The 16,356-nt window shown below is 40.9% G+C and overlaps 1 protein-coding gene across 4 annotated transcripts in view; it reads left to right on the top strand.

The window, feature by feature from the left end:
• Window positions 1–16,136, top strand: part of dclk2a (doublecortin-like kinase 2a) — a 320,451-nt gene extending 304,315 nt beyond the window's left edge. For 2 of the 4 annotated variants that reach the window (XM_072564911.1, XM_072564420.1), the window contains 2 exons: window positions 570–683; window positions 14,623–16,136. In XM_072564911.1, coding sequence (XP_072421012.1) covers window positions 570–683; window positions 14,623–14,772 — 264 coding nt within the window. In that variant the 3' untranslated portion in view covers window positions 14,773–16,136. Of the gene's footprint in view, window positions 1–569; window positions 684–6,666; window positions 6,727–10,100; window positions 11,975–14,622 lie in introns of those variants that run through there. The other 2 variants (XM_072565652.1, XM_072566458.1) reach the window with 2 other exon arrangements.
• The last annotated feature ends 220 nt before the right edge of the window (window positions 16,137–16,356 follow it).

Raw genomic sequence — 16,356 nt, 5'->3', positions numbered from 1 at the left:
GCTCGCTGGGTTAATTTGTCCAAAAATATCTGTAAATTTGGAAACTTAAAATGTCGTAATTGCCAATATATGTTAATGTAGCAAAATGATAGTTAGGCTGTGAATTTAAAAAGTGGTTATCAGCAGACAGGGTTAACTTTGCTTGTTTTCAGGGGATAGGGTAGAATCATCTGTCGTGCTTTGATAGGAAACTAGTTGGGAAGTAGAGAGGAAGTAGTGGTTAGAAGAAATATGTTATTGTTTGGGGAAAGTTAACCAGGGGTCTCCGAACTGCAATTGTACTGTTCAAAGTCAAAATTATTCTTTGTTTTTAATATGATTATTTTCTAAGTCCTATTATGATAATGTGGGATTTAGATCATAATTATACGGATCTTTGAATAGTACAGTTCTTGTTCAGCATGCTGCATTTTGTATTATCCTCACTGATGACAATGCTGCTGTTTAGAAGCTGCATATTGAGTGTAATGTTTTGCTCAAATATATAGACTGCTGCTACTCTGTCCGTCACCAGTTATATTAGCAGATGCTCTGGGCGATTTTATCTGTTTCCTGCTTCCTTCCCACAGGATGATACAGCACAAGAGCGAGACATGCAGGTAGCTGTAACTGGAAAATTGAGAAAGCACTTTAACCCTGTGACAAAGCAGAGCAACAGCCCTGCTGGTGTCAGTGTTATAATGGTGAGTTGGACAATACAAATATAAATCTCTTATCAATTAAGGAAAACCTCCAAGTTAAAACTTCACGTGTTTCAGCAGTGTGACTAACATTTTCTTCACGTCCATCCTCCTAAACAGTGTCTTGATCAAAGGCTGTAGGTGCATGCTGTACCTCAGATTGTTGAGGTACAAATTGATGCCTGTGATTTCCCACATTAAATCCATTAGGGGAACGAATAATGTGTCCTTAGTGCAAAAGCTGCCTCTTGATTAACAATCGTTGAGACTTGACATCAAGGATAAACTCTAGAAACTGCACTCAGAAAGAGAAAATGTCCAGCCAGAGGAAGAAATGAAAAGGCAAATAACATTTGTTGGTGGAATGAAAATTCTGTATTTTTGTCTCTTAATTGTATTTACTTCCCTTCTTTGTTTGTTTTCTCTATTTTCATTTGTCTCCATCTTTTTCTTATTCCCCCTTTCTAATCTTCCTCATGTTTTTTTTCCATTTTCCATCTCTGGCTCTTTTCTCACCTTTTCTTTCTTCCTTCTGCATGCCCAGTTTCTCATCTCCCTCCTTTTGACCCCTCCCCTTCAAGGGACTTGTAGAAGGATTTATACTTGAGTTTAGGAGAGGTAGGTCAGAAGGAGGCTTATGTGGGGCATAACCACCAAGACAGAACAGGTCAAATGACTTGTCTCTGCAATGTAAATTCTCAAGAATTCAGTCCTCTTCCTCTTCTTTAACTCTCCTTTCTTCCCTTCCATTTCTCTCCATCATCCTCCATCCTGCATTTCTCTTTTCCCCTTCCAGCTTCTTGCCTTGAAGTATGTGGATTGTAAAGTTGGATAAGGAGGAAAAAGGTGACATTTCAATCCCTTCAGTGTTCTGGTTGCAACTTGGACAGTTTACGATAATATTATTTCTGAAATATTTCAGGAACAGAAGGAAATGTTCAGAGCTCTAATGGATGTAGTTGAGTAAAGGTGGGCCAGGTGTGTTGAGTAAGCTGTATTCCAGATAAAATTGGTGAATGTATCAGGTTGAAGTTAAAAGAAAACTATCCATTAGGTATGTCCACTTCCATTTTCTGTGTTTTAGTGGCAGCATAAGAAACAACATTTTAAAATTAATAGTATCTAAATCGGTTCGATTCTGGATTCAGCCTAACGACTGATATTTTACCCCAAGGATGTCACGACAGTACATAGTTACCTCCTAAATGAGTTTTTAAGAAGTGTACATTTTGGCTTTGTTCTGTCAGCAATAAGATTCACCCACTTGCAACGTGAGATTGAATTGAGGCCGGTTCTGCACATACTTTTTGGATCGGCTCCCTGTTGATTCCCCACCATAAAGTCACTGTTGGAAACTGCTCAGTTACTGCAAGCAGCGAAGTGTTCATGCGGGGACAGTTTCAGTCAGAAAATACATCCCACCAACGGCAGTTGTGATTTCTGACAATTTAGTGACAGACTAGAACTGGCAACGATAACAACCAAAGGACACTATGGTCTGACATCTGCCATTCTCTTTTTTTGGGAATGAGATGGAATTATCTCCCATACCAAATTGTGTTGTTGATTTAAAAAATAAAATTGCATAATTCCCTTTGTCATAATGTTGCGATTACTCGTGTGTCAGGAAATGAAATAAGGCCATAAAACTAGCTCCTCTCAGGCCGAATGTGCCTCGGACCAATGGAAAATTAACTAATAGCTCTACATGCACAAACAAATTCAGGAAAACATATTGGCCAGAGTTCTTACTCCTGACATTATCCAATGACTCTGCCAAAAAGTATATAAGTAGCAGTCACCTCATCTACAACTGAAATATGTATCACATGCATGTGTCCTCAAACCCCACAAACATTTAAAATTGCTGCATACATATAATTCTGGCCTTTTTAATTGCTGTGATTTTAATCCTCCACCATTGTTGGATATGCCTCAGCTACCAAGGCCACAAATTCTGACATTTGGTCCTGATATGCTCCTCCTCTCTCACTTCCATCGTTTAAGATCCTCCTTTAAACCTATCATTTGTGGTAAAGCTTTTGATCAGCGGGCGTTAATATTTCCCTATGTGTCACAGTGTCATACTTTGTTTTGCGTTGTTTCTGTGAAGCATCTTTACAAGATACTGTACAAATGTAAGATGTTTTGGTTGTTGTACATTGGAATTCTCTCCCTATGAAGATGGGGCCCAATATCTGATATTCAGAAGAGGCAAAAAGCATAAATTGTTCAAAAGCACAGGAGGTTTCGCTGGGATATGAGGAAAACATTTTTCACCTGGAGGGTGATGGGAATCTAGACTCTCTGCCTGTAAGACTGTTGGAAGCAGAAACCCTCATAACATTTAAGGAATATTTAGATGTGCACTAGGCATGCAAGGCAATGGGCCAAGTGATGGAAAATGGGATTTAAAACAGTTAATTGCTTGTTTTCGACCAGCACCCACTTGATGGGCCAAACGGCCTTTCTCTGTGGAAAACGACGCAACTGATAACTTTAAATCAGCAATAGCTCATGTATCTGGAGTCAAACCACCACCAACTACATTACATGCCACCTTCCTGAAATGAGCCTAGGCATCAATTTAATGTTGGAGCAAGTATCCAGTGCCCATTCTGGAAAAGCTCCTAATACTAGTTATTTCACAAGCTCTGACTCTTTTCGCTTTTTACAAGTCATGTAATCAATTGTCCCAAAGGGACTCCTGTAGATTGTCCTGGAAACTGACAGGTAACGTGGAGCCAGAGGAGTTAGGAGTGCTTTCTTGCTCCTGCATCAATACTGCAGGCCACTGCTGTCCAGTGTTACCTCTAACATTGTTTCCTTCTCCAAGGTCCATGCACTGCAGTCACTTCCAAAACCAGAAGTCAGTGCTGAGAATGCTGACCAGCAGCTGAGAGGGAATCTTGCTCTCGATGCCATGCTGTCACTCTTAGACATACAAGTACACATATGAATTTGGAGCAGTAATACGCCATTTTTCCCCTTGAGCATGTTTGGTCAGTTCACAAAATCATGGACAATCACTGTGGCTCTACTTTCCTGCTTTCCCCCCCCCACTTGCCCAACCACAACCTTTCATTCCCCTGTTAAAGAAAACATTAAGAAATATTGGATGACCCTGCCTCTGCTATGCTCAGGGCAAGAGAATTCCACAGACTAATAACCCTCACAGATAAAAACAATTTTCTTCATCTCTGTCTATAATGGGATACCCCTTATTTTAAACTGTCCCCTAATTCTAGTCACCCCTCCTCCCACCACCCCCAACCCCCCAAAAGGGAGCCATCATCTTCACATCCACTCCATCCCCAGTTGCCTCAGAGTTGATCTTTTTCATCTTTATAAACTTCAGTAGATCGGGCCCAGCCTGTCCAGTCCTTCCATGTGAAATAAACTTGGCCCAATTGTGTTGACAATTTAGACGTTGTCCCAGCTCGCTAAAATCATGAACAATTTAGGACAATCCACTGACCTTTCAATTAGTCCTCTGGCACCAGGCTTATGACTCCATTAGTATCTTCCTTATGTCTCTCGGGATTCTGGTTTATATTTCATCTGGTCTTACCCACTTTCTGCAATACTAATTTAATATTTCTTCATATCTGGTCATAAGCCCTTTCCTTTCCTCTTGTTCTTTATGTATTGATAAAATGTATTTGGGTTTCCTTAATTTCACTTGCTAATTTTTATTTTCAAGCTCTGTCTTTGTTCACGAATTTCCTCTTTGACTTCACCCTGCACTTGTATTAGGCTGTCCATTAGGATTAAGCTGACTATACCAGGCACAGGCTTTTCATTTTTGCCTTTTCCTGTTCTATATCTTCTTTGACATTCAGGGGTTGCTAAGGCTTGGGAATCCTGCCCTTTTTATTTGAAGGAAAACTTTTGTTCTGAACCTTCACTCTCTGTTCCTTGACTATCTCCGACTATGTTTAACAATGACTTATCTTTAAGTTGTTATTTCTAGATCATTTTTTTGCCACATCACATCTGATCTTAGTAAAAGTGATCTTTCCTTTCTCCTGAATTTGAAGAGCCTGGTAATAAGTGAGTGTGGATCCATAATATGAAACATACACAGTTTGAACACTATCAGCACCTGCCGTTCAATAGGGATGGCTATGTTAGGAAGTTAGAATGAGGAGGTGCTGCATTGACTGATTCTCTTCTCGAGTTAGATTTGAGGCATCATAGTTGGCAGAGGGTGAAAGAAGATTTTCATTTACCCAATGAACCTGGAACTACTTGATACTGAGAGTGTAGGCTGGAATTGTGCAAGTTTCAGGAGCCCAGGATCAGGGCCAGACAGGGTTCCTGATTCCACACTGGCCTGCAGAGAAAATGGGCTGCCTTCATGTGATAGAGGGGCTCGATCACAGAGATGCTGTTCTGGAACCGTGGCCAGCCTACTGGCAGAGGCAGGATTGGAGCTGCGATGATGTCTCTACATGGGCACCCTCCGAGGCATTTGTGAAATTTAAAAATGATGAACACCAAAGTTGGCAGATCCTGAATTGAGCAGGTGGAAACTCCACTGGTGGAATAATTCAGACTGTGTGTGAGACCTTCCATGTTCAAAACCTCCTCCTTAGCAATTGGGCTTCTGGTTTTAATGCCCAAACCCCCCAGCTCACCATAGGGAATCAAAGAATCCCAACAGTGTGGGAGCAGGCCATTCAGCCCATTGAGTTGACACTGACCTCTGAAGAACATCCCACCCAGACCCATCCCCCTACCTGTCCCTGTAACCCTGATTTCCTATGCCCAGTCCACCTAACTGGCACATCTTTGCACTTTAGGAGGAATTCACAGCACCTGACACGGCACCCCCACGCAGACTCCAGGAGAACGTGCAGATTTCACACAGTTTCCCGAGGCTAGAGTTGAGGGTAGGTCCCTGGTGCTGAGACAGCAGTACTAACCACTGGGCCCCGCGTGGCTGGAGCTTCCATTGAGAGTGAAGGGCTCCCTTAAGGCAGCAAGTCAAGGCAGAATCCTTCTCTATCATAATTGGCCATTCATCCGTGTGGAATGGTGACTGACTCTGAATTCACACCATCCCTGAAGACATTCACAACAGCCTGGACTGCATTGGGAAGCTGTCTTGGAATTTATTTCCACCTTTCTTCTCCTCCCCCTCCCCCATCCCCACCCACCCCCCCAAAAAAAAGCCCAGCACATGTGGCAGAGAAAAATGCAGCTGTGGGTGTCCCCAGTGTGAGAGTGCCTCATCCAATAATTATTAATGCTTGTATAGTTTTTCCCTCGCACGCAGCAAGTGGACCTACAACACTTACACAATGGGAGGCTAAGAGGTGGCCTCAGGTTGAAAAAAATGTCAGAGATGGTTGGAAACAAAGGATGTTTGTCAGGATTTTGACTGCAAAGTTGGAGGGAATTAGGAAGAGAATTCCAAAGCCCAGAGGTGAGTGAAGCTCAGAAAAATCTGGAAAAAAACGTTGTTGGAGGAACTGAGGGTAATTTATAGTCTTACCGAGCCCACAACACTCAGCTTTCATTTGATTAACTCAACAATTCATTGAAAAAATAAATGAGGGGGGCAAAACTGTTCCTTTTAATATTTCCGATTACATACTGTAGACAAACTTGTTGAAGTAGAACTTCCACAAGCTTTCTCTCTGTCACCTCTATGTCACCATTTCCATATGTCATCATCAAAGACTCAGTGTGCTACCACACAGCAGCTGTTTTTCCATTGAACATTTCCAGAATTAGAGGCGGACATCAGGAAAGATGCTGCAGATTCTAGGAATAATGGATAATATTTCCCAAGTTAGTGTGAGCGTCTGCATCCAGTCAGTAAGCAAGAGACAAAAATCAATGCTTCTCATTCTGATTTACTGATAGAATGGCAGATCATATATTTTAAATAGTAGTTTTGAAATTGCTATTTTACAAGATTGCCATGTATCACTGTTTTTAAAAAGACAGGCGTCAGCCCTTTTTTTTGATTATCTAGATGCAGCAAGAAGTGCAGTGCAATGATTAATATCCTTTATGGACACTAGAAGATCATAAGGTAGGTCTGAGATGGGAATTGATGGCACTGGAAGGGATAATGCTGTTTTCTTCTGTTAGGTGCTACATCAGTATGGAATCAAAATGTTGAAGATATAGACAAATGATGGAAAAAAATATATTGTTTGTTCACTTTTTTGGAATCCACTGCAGTACCATTGTACTGATTGCTTTTAGGCCAGATCTAATTAAAACAAAAAGCAGCACATGTCGTCTGGTAGCTCCAGTGATAGGACGTTGGATCCTAACCAAGGGACTCTCCAAGTTCAGGTCTTACATTTGAACCTGTTATTAGCCAAGTTTCATGAGAGTTCTGCAGACAGATGATTGTTAATTGAAAATTGCACCTCTCTTCAGAGAGTTACATGGACACATTGAAGACAGAAATGGAAGATCCCCCAGTGTTTAGGAACAAATGGACAACACCATTGGTGTTTTCTTTGACTGGTCTCTGAATTGAAAACAGGTGTATCCGTCATATTCCTTATTTTTTTTCTCTTGACCAATTTGCAGTTCCCTCTGGCAACTGGTTTCGAGTAGTTTGCTTCATGTATTCACCTTCCTTTGTGGTCAAGTGATACCAAATAACTCAACTGAGCTTGCGGATATAGTATTGTAGTTTGTGATTGTGTTAAAAATATTATTTGGGTTTAGCCTGTCCATACCCATTAGATTTTTAAACACTTCAATAAGACTACTCAGTACAAGCATTCCCAATTACTAGAGCCTTTTGTTTTGCATAGCTGAGGTGCCTATTTAAGATCTTACTTTATTTGGTGTGGATCTGGAATCATTGGGCCAAACCAGATAAGGATATTAGTGAACCAGATGGGCTTTTACAATTGACAGTGACTTCATGCTTATAATTGTAAAGACTAATTTCAATTCCTGACCTTTAACTGAATTTAAATTCTAACCAGTTACTATAATGGCATTTGAACCCATGACCTAGAGCATAAGCCTGGGAATTAACATCACATCAATACCTTCTCTGTTTAAGCTATTTGTTATATGCTGCATCCTCTCCTATTCTCAGATACCCCACTATAATGAGGAGAAGGAGGCAGTTCTGCACTAGATCCAGACCAGTCCTTTATACAAATTCACTGCTGCCTAGAATTTTTACTTTCAAGTTCTTGACAGCCTGAGATCTATTTACTATCATCTCATGTTGTGCTTTGTAATAGCTTTTAAATTACAACCATTAGTGATGTGACTTCCAGTCCCTTCTTATGATTTGGATTTAATCATATGTCCCAGTAGTTTAAGGTGTAAAGGTCCACCATATCACCCAACTCCCCTCACCCTACCGTTTCTGATTTCAATCCACCCATATTGAGGTTCCTACCCTCTGTTTGGATGCCTGTAGTCTCGTGAAGGATAAAGGAACTAGGATAGGAGGAGAATATAGAAAATGAATAAGTGAAGTTATTCATTTATTTTTGACCTTATGTTTGTGCTGCAGGATGCAGATGCTCAGCTCCCAGTTACCCTTGAGTGCCTTATCCAAACATACAATCTTCATGTATAAGCCTTTGAGTGTCAGTAAGCTATTGAATCACAAAATGCACTCTAACACTGCTCAATCAACACACTTCCAGCAGGGGTTACTGGGTAGTTGTCAGGAGCAACAACCTTGGATGAATTTCCTCTCTTTACAAATAAAGCCAGTTCAAGGAGTGCTGTGTCAAAGAGTAACTAACTTAGATTTGATATCAAGATTTAAGACCTTCTGGTCTGTACACCTGTGTTAAGTGGTTTTTAGTCAGTAGCTGTGTAAATATTATGAATTCTTGATGTCCAATGACGTTACTGAATGTTATGTAAGATATGTGGATTCTGCATGACATTGGTAGAACTCTTTATGGGCTGCTTTTCATATTTCCTTTTTCTGCCTCTGAACTCAGCTATCATTAATGCATGTCTCAGTTCTCCCAGTTTATTCGAAAACTATGGATTACTTATTCTTGAAGTAGTTTTGGAACATTTACAATTTCACCTCCAGCTCCCTTCTGGTGAAGTGGATGCGTTCCACGGCTTGGTCTTTCCTCCACTATCTCAATCAAGATCAGGTCTGATACTGGTAGAAACAGTGAGGCTTGTTGCTACGTCCCCAACAAAGTCTTCCACTGCCACCCAAGGGGTAGGTTTTCCCTCCCTAGTGTCCACATCCAGACATTAGGAGGACAGCACGGTGGCCAGACTCTATTATTTCACTCAACCACCTCTTCCACTTTCAATCCTTTAAGGCATAAAATGAGAACAGGACACTGGTCTGGACTAAAAGTGGTTATGTCCATGAAAGCTGTAAGAGTGAGAGTGGTCTGATAGAGTCTACCTCTCCTCGAGTTTCCCATTTGCTCAAGACCATCGCCAACTGAAACTTAGTGTGACTAGAGTCATAGTCTTGGAGATGTTCAGCATGGAAACAGACCCTTCGGTCCAACCCGTCCGTGCTGACCAGATATCCCAACCGAATCTAGTCCCACCTGCCAGCACCCGGCCCATATCCCTCCAAACCCTTCCTATTCGTATACCCATCCAAATGCCTCTTAAATGTTGCAATTGTACCAGCCTCCACCACATCCTCTGGCAGCTCATTCCATACACGTACCACCCTCTGTGTGAAAAAGTTGCACCTTAGGTCTCTTTTATATCTTTCCCCTCTCACCCTAAACCAAGCCTTCTAGTTCTGGACTCCCTGACCCCAGGGAAAAGAGTTTGTTTATGCTATCCATGTCCCTCATAATTTTATAAGCTTCTATAATGGATAAATAATGCGGAGGATGTTTAAAAAGAAATCCTGTCCCTGTTTCTTCAGCTGGCAATGCCAAGCCAGTGTTGCACCAAGATTTGAAGGTAGACCTCCTGTGATATCTGGGGTTGGCAGTGGAGGAAGGTGGTGGTGGTGAGGGGAAGGAGGTTGGCACAAAAGTGAAATAATAAGTGGGCATGGGTGGTTCTCCTGATTTTAACAGGAAGCTTGGAGAGTTGGGATTTCTACCAAAGTTAAGGCAGGAGAACTCATGGAAATACCAAACATTCCAGTTTTTCCATTTTTGGATAAAGCCATGATGAACAACATATTGAACAATGCAGTGAGTTGACCCAGTGGATTCACACACAGAAGTAGCAGTGCACTTCTTGAAGAGTTTTCCCATTCAGCCTCTGGCTGGAGTCTCAGACTGGCAAGCAACTCATTGTATGAGGTAAGGGGCAGTTTAGACAGAGAAGAGGGCAAGCAAATTGGTTTGAATAAGTCTGAGTGGGAGTTAAAAAAAAACAAGCAGATTTGGAATTGATTGGAGTTCTAACCAGCATTTTCTTCTGGCCTTGATGTCTGTTTTGTTTTTGTATGTTCCTTTTTTTTGACAGTTTGAAGTATAAGAGGGAGAGGGTGAGGAGCTCCAATCCTCATACTGAGACAATGGACTAACCTGGAACGACACCATGGTGTAGAACGCAGTTCCCTAGCAGGGTGATCATTCACTAACTCCCAGCCGGTTCAAATTTGCATGGCCTGTTGCCTTGTGCCTCACAGCTCTTTTTAAAGCTTTCTCAGCTCACACAAGGCAGAACTTTTCATGGTGTGGATTCAGGCTGATGCTGCTATTTAAGGGAAAGCACACATTTTTCTTATCTGTTGCTTGTACTGGATTAAGTTCACCTCAGACTCACTCAAGAATCAAAATTTCTGGACTGCTGAATACTTGACAGGAACATCTGAAAAAATCTACTACATAATAGACCTCATGCTCTTGATTTGAAAGCCAAAAGCATATTTCATAACTGTGTGTGGACAAGAATTGGTTTTAAGATAAGCACCGGTATTAAAATTCTTCAGAAATAACAGAAGAAACCAAGAACTTCCAAAAAAGGAAGACAACCTGACATTATTTCGTGGGCAGAGTGGTCTTTGAGTGCCATCTGGTGTTAGCAAAGCTGAATTGCTACAGATGCTATGTCAAAAGCTTTGCTAAAGATTCTTTGCTTTCCACTAAACCTATGACCCTTATTTCATAAATGTTTAATTTAGCCCTGATTGTTAGAGTGCTTTTGCATTATGTATTATGTTCATGTGATGCTTGGTTCTCTAAGATATGATTATGTGATCAGTGATTTTTTTTTAATTGCAGGTTTATCTATTAGCTAGTAAATATAATTGCACTCCATTTTCATTAAAGCACAGTTCTTGAGAGCCAAGTATTTTGCATGTTGCAACAAGATATGAGCTGTAATAATTGTCCTTTAGTACAGCACAGAAGAGAGTCAGATACTTCAGGAAGGGCTGCTTCACCCAGAATCACTTTAAATGTTTTAAACGGCTGCCTGTTTCCATTGACAAATCTTCTAAAATAAAATCTGTGTGAATAATTGGCATGATGTAATTACAAAACAAAACATGACCAAAATTGGGTACCTTTCCCACTCCAGTTTTGCTACCAACAGTAGAAATACGTCGAGGTTTATGTATTCATTGAAATGTCTGAGTTGGAATCCATAATCGACAAGTTGTACGATGAATTGATTTGAAAAAGTAATTTGCAGCCACATTTGTGGTGTGTTTTCTTGAAGATATACAAATATAAATGTGTCTGAACTGTGATGAATCTATTGCCATTGCTTCTTCCTACACCTGCATTGCTCCATTGTTTAAATGCCTGTGGCACGTACTAACTGCATCAGCACTGCTCTCAGAACACTGTTTCTCCCCTTTTATAAATAACTGCAAATGTAGGGAAAAAGGAAAAACTGTTTGGAATTACTGATATTTGCCCTGCATGTTTTCCCCATACAACTAATTTAACATTTAGATTTGTCAATGTTTTGACTAAGTGAGTGAATCCTGTTTTATAGTCTTAATTTTGACATGGAACAGCATTGTGAAGGAGATGTGTTTCATTTAGAAATCCAACTAATCCTGAATCTCTGTACAGTATGAGAACAAGTGAAGTGTGACAATCATGCTATTTGGCATCATTTTAATCTTTGAACTCTTTTGTGTTGAAGAAGTATTGTATATGACATGGATGATCCACTCAATTCATGCTAAAATAATGGGGCAAAGTTTTAAAAGGAACACCTTATTCGAGCAATGTCTGACAATCCTTTTTGATTATTTACAGGGTCACAATGAAAGCACACGTTCCATCAAAATGCATCATTTGAATGTGTGATAACTCTGTCATGAAAATGATGTATGGTTCTACAAGTTGCTATCCACAAATTAAAAGAAAAATTGTTGAATATTTTTCTTGGAAATTGTACCACTTTGGCAATCATGCAAAATAATAATACAAGTGAATTGAGAAACTGTGATTCATCATAAAGCTATAATGTTATGTACTGTTAAATTCTTGTACTAAAAGGTACAAGGTAGGATGATTTCTAGTTGGACTTCCAACTGTTGGCCATGCACTAGGAATTAATTTTGTTGTTACCTGGAGCATTACTAACTCCATATTGAGAGATCCACAGAAAGGCTGTGTGAAAAAAAAATGCCTTTGTTCTGTATGTTTAAATATCTTAGCATTTTAGATTGGACTGTTAGGCCTGAGGGAAACAGTAGCATTCAAATAACTCTGGCACTCCATCACTTGCTCCATCCCTCACTCCACCTTCTCTTAGTCACTGGCTACAAATACAGTGAGCAGATCACCAAAGCTGCCACACAGACACTCTGAAAGAGTTTTGACTGAGAACCACCTGAAGCTGTTACTCTCTGTTTAATAGAAATCTACAATAGTCATTAGGAGGTATATCCCTTCTGTTGTCACGTGATCATACTGTGATAAAATTATGTGTCAATTAAACAAATCAATTGAGTTTTCTCTTCTGGGCCGGAGCTCTCTAAAAACTCTGCTTTGTAGAAATGCGAATTTTGCACTGCCGCAGGTTACATGTTCCACTGAATGCAGAAACTTGTCCATCTTACCACTGTTCCAACTTTTCAGGAGAGGGTGAAATTAGAAAAGAAAATTTAAATTGTGAAAAGTTTTCTTGGGAACTATACTGGTTGAGTTACTTGTGCCTTAACACCACATATTTGGAAATAATACGAGCATTATTGAGTTAAACTTCAATGCCACCACCAACAGACCTCAGAAATACTCCCCGTACGGTCTTCCCTATCCAACACAGCTTTCAGTGCCATCCAGAAGATGAATTGGCAGATGGCTTCCTGTAGTTCTGCTGTTAAGAGGTTCAGACCTCAATGTTAAGCCTGGTTTCTAACCATAGAGCCAATCCAGAAATAAACTAAGTTCACAAATTTAAGTACCGTTATTACCTGGCAGCAGGATAGAATACTTTTCCATCGAATGAGAGAAAATGTGGAGCAGTTAATGTGCAGGAGGAGGTACTGTATGTTATAGTCTTGATATGAATTGAAATGTGTTTGATCGCTCAGTTGTTGAGTTGGCTTTGATCCCACATGTGGATGATGTACCATTCCAGGGAGAAGTCATTTATGAATCCTCACATTGACCAAGGTCTCCTGTATAATGATACAATGAGAATATGACCAGTTCTTTTTCAGGTTATATATGGTTGGACAGGTAGTACCACTTCTGGTAACAAGTCTAAGAATCTACATAAATTGCTGACTGCAGATTCCAGAGAAACTACAATCTTTGGATACCCTTGCATTTCAGTAGAGATTTACAAGGAAGCTAGCATCCTTTGTTATGTTTTGTACCCTGAGTTCCATTACATTGGTACCGATCACTGCTATGTCTCCATGCGTGGCAGTCTATCCAACATTACAAAAGAAATCTGCCTTTTATCCATACCTCTCTTTTACTGCTGGCAGGATTTTCATTACTGTAATTTATAACAGTAAAGTCTGACCTCCCAACGCCCCTGCCCCTTCCATAACCACCATCTTGTATCCATTGGAAATATCATAACTACTTCAGAATGACTGCATACAAAATATTGTGTGTTCATCACCTATGACCCAGCAAACTGAATTCAAACTCTCATAAACAACCATTCCATACCATCACTCCAATCCATTCCTACAGCTTTTCCCAGATGTAATTTCTTACATGAAGGCAAAACTCCTCTATTCAGAACTTGCTGCTCCTCCATTGTTGGCCTGTTCCTGACCGATTGGTACAGAGTGGTGAGTAATCACTTTCATGTTTTTATTTCTTTCCATGCTGGCAAGCAAAGCAACTTGTGCATTAAACACGTCATGGAAAACTGTTACACTTTACCTAATATATACCAAATATGTTTAACATTTGAATGACAATATCTTAAAGTAATGCACCTAGGCAGTGAGAATACCTCAGTGTGGGGTTTGTTCAGAAACAGCCAGAATGCTGTAATTTGTGGATTAGAGTGGTGCTGGAAAAGCACAGCAGGTCAGGCAGCATCCGAGAAGCAGGAAAATCGACGTTTCGAGCAAAAGCCCTTCATGAGGAATAGAGGCAGGGAACCTCCAGGTGGAGATATAAATGGGGATGGGGGGGGGGGGGGGGGGGGGTGGGGCCAGGGGGCAAGGTAGCAAAGAGTACATTAGGTGGATGAACGTGGTCAGGTCCACTCTGGTTTCCAGCATCTGCAGTCCTCACTTTTGCCCAGAATGCTGTAATTGTTACACAACACTGTGACACTCATCAGACAACTTATTATTCTCTCGCCAAAGACACATCCAGCTGGTTTCATGGAACAAAGCAAAACTATATTGAATTAAGCACGTTTCCCTTAAGTCACACTATCTGTAATCTGGAGAGGAGATTTCAGGAATTTAGTCTCACGACGGCGACTGTCTTTCTCTCTCTCTGCTGTCCTCTTGTAGTTCCACCGGAATCCATGTTAAGTACATCAAGCTCATTCTATGTTTTGTACGCTCGCTCATTCTCTCTTTCCTGTTTTTTTTATTTTCCAGTACACAGCTCTTGATAAAGAACGTCAGATATTCAGTGGTAAGCCCCACCGAGATATTGAAGGAGTTGGTCCGGAGCAAACGGTTCGGACGTCCCCTGGCGCGGATGCTTCAATGTCTGGCCTCATGTCTATTTCCCCCAAACCATCTTGAACGAGTCTTGTCCCTCACGTACGCCCTTGCCCAGTCTGTGTATGTCCTGCAGATCTGGGACAACCACACCTCAAGGAATTTTTAAAAAATATCCAGCTTTCTAGAAACTATGGCTTTTAAGAAACAAAACAGTATCAATTTAAAAACATCTAAACATGTACAAGAGAAGCCACAGCTGAGTCAATTTTAAACGGATGTGCTTGGAAACTTGGTTTTTATGTGAATTTGTGCTCTCCTGTAGCTGGAAGTGTGTTTGGGTGAGGCAGGGTGTCAGCAGCTCAGAGTGAGATTGAATGCTGTCCAATACAGAGGGTTGGTAATGGATTGAGGACTGGACTTAATAGTACTCCCCAACCCCAGGTTTGAGTTGACTTGCATCATGAGATTTAAAGACCATGCTCATCAGCAAATAGTTCTAATCTAGACGGCGCTGTCTACCCAATATGAGATGTAGAAACAAAATGCATTGCTCGAAATTGTGATCAAATCAAACGTTGAATTAAAATTAAATCAAAAGTTGGTGTTTCTGTACTCTGATTCCGAAAAACCTTCCCATCGATTGCTCAGAAAGAGGAAGGTGTTTTGTTTTTGAGTTCTGGGGATGCCACCAGACATTTTGTCGATATTATGTCGTCAGATCAGGAGCACTGCCGCCAAAATCAGGGCCATCGGTTTAACCAGAGACTAACGAGCACAGGGATGCCTGAAGTTGGTCACTTGATTTGTGCGGCACCTTGAGAATTAATTTTCTTAATAAACGAGTCTGGTGAAAACAGGTCAACACAGAATCGCTGGTGCTCGGTTGGGAAATACAGTAATTGGTTTCGTTAATTTTAGACAAGCCAGCTCTCTAATTGAGCGAAAGGTCCTAAGTGTCTTTCAAGTGGAAATGATTTCTCTAATTGATGAATAGAAAATGGTGGTAAACTCTCATCGTTGCTAACTGCCAGATCGATGAAAGAAGTTTGACTTATTCTTCAGGACGGACAAAGCAGCGGAGAAAATTAGCATTTGCATTATCGGGACCCAATGCTGAGGCCAACATGTATCCCTGCGGAGGCAGGAATATCCCAACCTGATGCACTTTAACTGTCCTAATAGCCCCAGGAGTGGCACTTGTGATTTCTGAATCATTCCTTGACCCCGCTTGCTTCCCAGAGACTTATTTGCAAAAAGGGTGGGGAGATCATTGTAACCATTTTCCTGAGGGTCTCTGCAAGTTTTCCATGAAAGTGTAGGTGGATGCAGTAAACCAGCGTGCAAGGAACTGTGTTCGAGATCCCAGAAACAATGTCTGCAGATAAAATTCCAACCAACAGGGACACTCAAAAGTCTCCAGGTCTCTTTGCTGAATCAGCTCAAACTGGGTGGGCGGGCTGGGGAATGATGCAATTCATTTCAACCTCATGAGACTCCTGTTCCAGATAATCGTTCACTCATCTAATCTCATCTGAACGTGTTTGTGTGTGTAAGGGTCTGAATGACGAGTGGTTTGTATTTGAGTATCATCTCCAAACGAAGTGTCCGAGTCCCACCTGAGAAATGATCACTTGTTCCCTCGGAGTGAGATAACCTGGATTTGTG

Source organism: Chiloscyllium punctatum, chromosome 1 (assembly GCF_047496795.1).
Source record: "Chiloscyllium punctatum isolate Juve2018m chromosome 1, sChiPun1.3, whole genome shotgun sequence".
Taxonomy (NCBI): domain Eukaryota; kingdom Metazoa; phylum Chordata; class Chondrichthyes; order Orectolobiformes; family Hemiscylliidae; genus Chiloscyllium; species Chiloscyllium punctatum.
This window is presented reverse-complemented; position numbering and strand designations above follow the sequence as displayed.